The sequence below is a fragment of the Polypterus senegalus genome, chromosome 3, assembly GCF_016835505.1.
Source record: "Polypterus senegalus isolate Bchr_013 chromosome 3, ASM1683550v1, whole genome shotgun sequence".
Taxonomy (NCBI): Eukaryota; Metazoa; Chordata; class Cladistia; order Polypteriformes; family Polypteridae; genus Polypterus; species Polypterus senegalus.
Window position 1 is genome coordinate 151440733 of NC_053156.1, and position 6000 is coordinate 151446732.

Sequence of the window (6000 nt, forward strand, 5' to 3'; positions counted from 1 at the left end):
TACTTTATAAAATGTAGGATATGTGTGACACAGATATGCTTTGATGTGATGTTTGCCCTGAGAAGGGTGCTAAAATGTATACATTAATGAGTGGAGTTTAATACAAGCAATACGCTTCTGTAGCTACTCTCTGTCAGTGTCAAATCTCGTTGAATCATTGGTAAGACATTGTCAAGTGTCACAGAGTCCTCAGATGTCACATGTCCTGTTTCCTTACTACTACATCGACTGTAAATGGGCTCAGTGGAAGTGACTGAACTGTTGTGGAATGGTTATCTCGCCTGGATCAGATTCCTGCCTTGTTTTCATTGGTAATGGAGCAGCTCTCTGTGAGCCTCACACGGAATAAGTGAGTCCAAACTGCATTTTTGAACATATGGAGCTCCAGATAAGGAGAGTGTGAAAGATAAGGCAAAGGCAGACCCACATTGTTTCTCTTATAAATACTTCTCTACGTTATCAAAGATGTCTCAAGATTATAAGGTGACAGAAAGTAAATCTTGAAACTGATAGTCAATATCGGAAGGGATATCATCGGTGACAAAGGGGGAGTGAGGATGAGGGCCATTTTCCTTATGTGCTTTAACTTCATTTGTACAGGAAATGTAAAATAATATGTAAGGTGACACACAAACATTTCAAAACCCTAAAATGCACTTTTGAGGAATAGAATCCAATTTTCAGTCTTAACTAGTAGTGTCCCTGTAAAAATTGCCCCATGTTATTTTCAGCTTTGCAGAGAATATTTAAAATAATAAAGCGAGGATAGTAGTGAAATATAAGTTGTGCATTTCTACTCCAAAATTCATGATGTAAATGCTGATGGGCCTGATATGTACTGGCAGGTTGGGGTCTTCTTGTTTGTGAAACTATTGTGTATGAAGTTGCAGTACAGCAAGTGAAAGCCAACCATGTCCTTACCAGAACTGCTGCCCAGTCTGTATCAGTCTGCAGCCACATTATGTAATAGGGGCTTCTGTAAAATTTGAAATCATCACACACGTTAGTCATACTTCTCAAGCACAAGTTTTCCCAATGAGGTATTCAGCAAAATATCACTGAGAACTCGTGTGACAGCTCATGAAATACAGTGGCAATCAAAAGTGTTCACCAGGGGAAGTTTCCACATTTTACTTTATTAAAACATTTTAATGTGGATTTAATTTTTTTTTTTCCCTTTCTTTCTTTCCTAAAGGGGATCTTGACATAGCTGTTGTTGCCAACTACATTACTGAAATGAAGAAGGTCTACCCAGCACTGGAAGGTCGCATTAAATTTTCAGGAGCTGTCCATTTATTTTGTGATGGATTTTCAAAGTTACGCCTGCTCTTCATGGCACTGGCCTTGTATTTCTTGTTATAGGTTTAGTGTGCCACTATGCAAAACTCCGAAGGGAAAAATTCTCACAATCTTTCAAAGATTTAATTCTAGGATGATTTCAAACATCTAATTAAGTAGAGTATCTTTTAATTAAGCCCAGACTTCATTCAAACTACCTCAATATTTGGTGATACAGCATTAACAATGTACATTTGTATCCCACCACGTAGCATATGTTTAACAAAAAACCCGGTAAGGTGTGTGGACTGGCAGACATGAGAAGTTTGCTCCCACCTCAAAATACTAGTTGGAAATGTGTATTTGTAGAAGCTTACAAATCCATAAGCGCCACCCCAAAAGTCATCGGCCATGTCTTTCTGAAGATTGTTTAATCCCTATGGATTGCAGTGGTCTTGAGATCTGACATAATAACCCCACACTGTGCTCTCCTGTCATTCTCAGCCATTTGCTTGGTCTACTTGGAGACAAGTGTCTTTTGTCAGCTTTCTGTTACTGGCAGTAAGTCCTGACAGATTGTAATCTAATCAAAAAAAAGAGTGGAGTAAGCTCTCTCAATCCAGTAAATTAAACAGCCTGGAAAATGTGGAGCTAATGACGGTATCTACTCAAAATGAACAACGCATCCATATTAGAAGTGATGTCCTTAGGGGACTGACACTTACAAAGATTACCACTTGAACAATTCAGCTTTATTGTTGATATTCCTGTTCATTTCTAAATCTGTGAGGTCAATCCATAAGGTTTAGTCTTTAACTACAGGGTGACATTCAAGGGCACTTCACAATATTAATACAACATATCAGGTGTCAGATAAACTGTCTGGATCTTATGGAGGGAGTGCTGGAGAGGAAAGAACTCCTTGTCACAATGTCTGTGCTTTGAAGTGTAGAGAAGGAGCTCAGCTGCATGTTTGTAAAGCAGTCTGGGAAATCGAACACAACAGAGCTGGTCCACTCCATCCTTCATGAAATGGTGTTTGGGTGGATCTCAGTAGGACAATGGCACTTTGGCATCCAGTGTGATTGTGTTTTCTTTGTTTGAAGTCATCAACGTGCCAAATATTACATTGCATTTAAACCTTTTGAATTTATGTGCTTGCTGGTAAACAGAAATCTGTCGTATCCTCTTTAGCCATTTACTCACATTTTAGATCAGGAAATCAAACATGAATCACCAGATTGCCACCCGGCAGTTTCAAAGCATCACAATGTGACGTCTGCCACTGCTCCTTCATTACTTCTGTTATTCTCTGTTAACAGAGAATATGTCTTCTTAACTGGAGATATAATTACAGTCACTAATGAAGTCACACAAAGGGACGGAGAGAATTTCAAGTAGTCCCAACCAAGCGCTTCATCATTACCCAAATTATTTAATGAAGTTCAGCACTAGTTAACTCAGTAGTCTTAATGAAGAACATAAAAGCAGATCATTGTGTTACTCAAATCATATTATTACTGTTAACTATTTGTTTAAATATAACAATGTAAACCTTTTTCACAAAACTATTAACGCTTAAGAATCACTAAGCCAACTACAATACAATGAATGTGGCGTAACAGAGGGGGCCGCACAAACAGCTTCTAATGTGCTGCAGTTGACAGCAGCTGATTTCATGCCAGTGGGTCGTGGCATCGCCAGCTCAGGGTCATCCTCTTCAGGGAGACATGGCACCCGGCAACTACAGCCTAAGGCTCTAAACCAAAGCCAGATTCAGGAAGCTTTCTCTTCCAAGCAATATTTGAGTTCTCCAAAACATTTTTATTTTTAGGATTTTAACATTTGAAAAAGGATGTGCAATAAGTGCAATGTTTGAAATTGTATTTGTACAGGAGTTCCAACTGGGCATGAAGCATATTGTTATATTTCTGAGTTTAAATAAACACAAATATTTTTCAAAAGGCCGGCCTCTTTGTATGTCAGGTGGGTATATTCATTTATGTTTGCCTTTAAACTTGATTTGATCAGAAATTAATCTTATGGATATCAGAATAACCCACAGAATTAACTCACTTGAATCCTGGATTCATGTTTTGGGTTGTTTCTGGAACTTTAGAGGGTGCAGCTTGCCAGCATGTGGTCAGAAAGAGGTGGCGGTGCTGGAGGATTAGTGCTATGGTGGCACTCACTGAGACTGCCGTGTCTTAATTTAAGGGAAGCCGGAAGGCATTTCTCCTTCTTAGGAATTGATGAGGTTGTCATTTTTGTTTGCTTTAATGTTCCTTGAGTTTCTTTAAAAGCTAAATTTCCCCTCTTGTGACAAGATCTATCATTTTATATTTATCTTATGTTATATAGTGCCTTTCATTATCTGTCTCTAGTGCATTCAGAAGGTATTCATGTGCCTTCACTTTCTGCACGCTTTTTTGAGTTGAAGATTTCATTTGAAATGGATAATTTTGCCATTCTTGCACAGCAATATACCCTCAGTATCCAAAAATGACAAAGTGAAAACTTTTTTTTTTTTCAGAAATGTCTGCAAATGAATTAAAATCAAAAACTGAAATCTGTCATTTATATGAATATTTAAACCTTTAATTTAGTACTTTGTAGGAGCCACTTTGGCAACTTTCAGGCATCTTGGGCAGGTCTCTATAAGCTTTGCACACCTCAGTATGAGCTGTTTATCCCATTCTTCCTGGCAGATCCTCTCAGACTCCGTTAGATTGGATAGGAAGTGCCTGTAAACTACCATATTCAGGGCTCTCCACAGATGTTCTTGGAGATTTAGGTCTGAGCCACTCAAAGACAGATCTGATGAAACCAACATTAGCATCATGTGTGGAGGAAAGCAGGCACCACTCATCACCTGGGCAATAGCAAAAGTGAAGCATGGGAGTGGGCAGCATTTTGCTGTGGGGTTGTTTTTCAGTGGTGGAGCTGGAAGTCGAGACACGGTTGAGGAAAGCTGGTCCAGAGATGAAAACATGATATACTAATAAATGTTGTTGTTGTCCTCAAGTGGCCCAGCCAGCACCCACACTTGAATCTGATCAAACATCTCTGGAAAGACCTGAAAATAGCTCTCTACTGATGATCTCCATCCAGCCTGTCAGAGCTGGAGAGGATCTGCAGAGAAGTATGGCAGAAAATTCCGAAATCGAGGTGTGCAAAGCTTATTGTGTCATACCCGAGAAAACTCCAGGCTGGAAGGATTGGTTCGGGGGGATTCAACCTGAATAAAGGGTCTAAAGACTAAAATCTTGTTTTTGCTTTGTCATCCTTGGGCACTAAGTGTTGATTGATGAGGGAGAAAATTAATGTAAATGATTTTAGCACAAGGCTGCAACTGACAAAATACGAAAAAAATGAAGGGGTCTGAATACTGCCTGACGGCACTGTTTGTAGATCTATATATGTTATAAATGAGCATTCTCTTACTCTGTATTAGTTTAGCATTATGCTTTGGTTTTAGGGTACAATTCTAAATTCACATTTGTCATTATTGTACAGCACACTGGTCTCATAACTGAATATGCTCTTCATAAGAATCGAGTGGCTTGAATTCAAAAAGGACAAAAACAAAGCAGCACACAAACTTTCTGCTACTCTGGACATTCCTACTGCGCTGGCCGTCTGGCGGGGTTGCCTGCTTATCTCCTAAGTGTCATAAAGTGTTATAAAGTGTTACCAAGTGCCCCTGTGTCTACTGTCTCCAGACTTTGGCCTTTCTGCCTAACTAACCTTACAACTCCAAGCTCAGCTTCTCTCTGGGAAACAGCAACCTTTGCACAGCCATCAGGTGTTCACCACCACGTCAAACTGTTAAAGCATATTTAGTGTGGCCCCCACATAAGAGAGCACAGCCCCCAAGTGCCCAAAGCAGCCATTAAAGGGTTGGTGCGGCTGTCATCTCTCTCCCTCTCTTTCTCCAGTCTGTCCAAGCAAGGGTGGTCTGAGGAGACTTCAGCGGCATTCTGCCATTCCGTGCAGCCCGGAGCACCGACATCGGCCCCTAACGGCGCCCACACGTGGAGGTCTGTTCTGTGTGCCAATCTCTCTAGTCAGCTCCTGCAGGAACGTGTTGCCACCTGAGCCCTCCGCAATAATAAACTGTTGAACAGACAGACTGGTGGATTCTAATGGCAGTGCTCATTGCATGGTAAACGAAATCACAAAATGCTCTGAGGATGCTGTTTTTGGCTTTAAGCCTATAAATCTGCTATTTTTTTTAAATGCACTAAGGGCCACTGCCAGGGTTTACAAGCAGTGGAAAAAAGATAAAAAAGAAATGTTCTGCAACTCTGAAGCAGATTCAGGAAATTGATTTTTCTATTATCAGAAACAACCATATATAGTGCAGATGGTGAAATCTGACCAAGTAAATAAGGCTTTGTGTTGCACAAGACAGTTACGACTTTCTAATCCATACAAACAGACCACTGAAAGCAGCTTATTACAGGAGCCGCCGGCCCTCCTGGCAGACACAGTCAGCTTGCCGAGGTCATTGCTCAAAGGAGAATGTTCTCTGAGACAAGACGGTCATAAAAAAAGGCAGCATTTCAACATCGGAGGTGCCCAGCATGTACCTGACCCTCACATATAAAGGCAGAATTTAGTGGGTAGATATGGTAGGCCAATGTTTTATTATGTGGAATGAAAGAGAAGACTCTCATCCTGCTGAAGAAATGTATTAAATGCTTGAAATGCTCCTTGCAT

At 40.4% G+C, this 6000-nt stretch overlaps 1 protein-coding gene across 1 annotated transcript in view; it reads left to right on the top strand.

Moving 5' to 3' along the window:
* Positions 1–3242, top strand: part of nt5e (5'-nucleotidase, ecto (CD73)) — a 90066-nt gene extending 86824 nt beyond the window's left edge. The window contains exon 9 of the mRNA XM_039748067.1: positions 1196–3242. Within this exon, the coding sequence (XP_039604001.1) occupies positions 1196–1362 (167 nt within the window). The 3' untranslated portion in view covers positions 1363–3242. The remainder of the gene's footprint in view (positions 1–1195) is intronic.
* The last annotated feature ends 2758 nt before the right edge of the window (positions 3243–6000 follow it).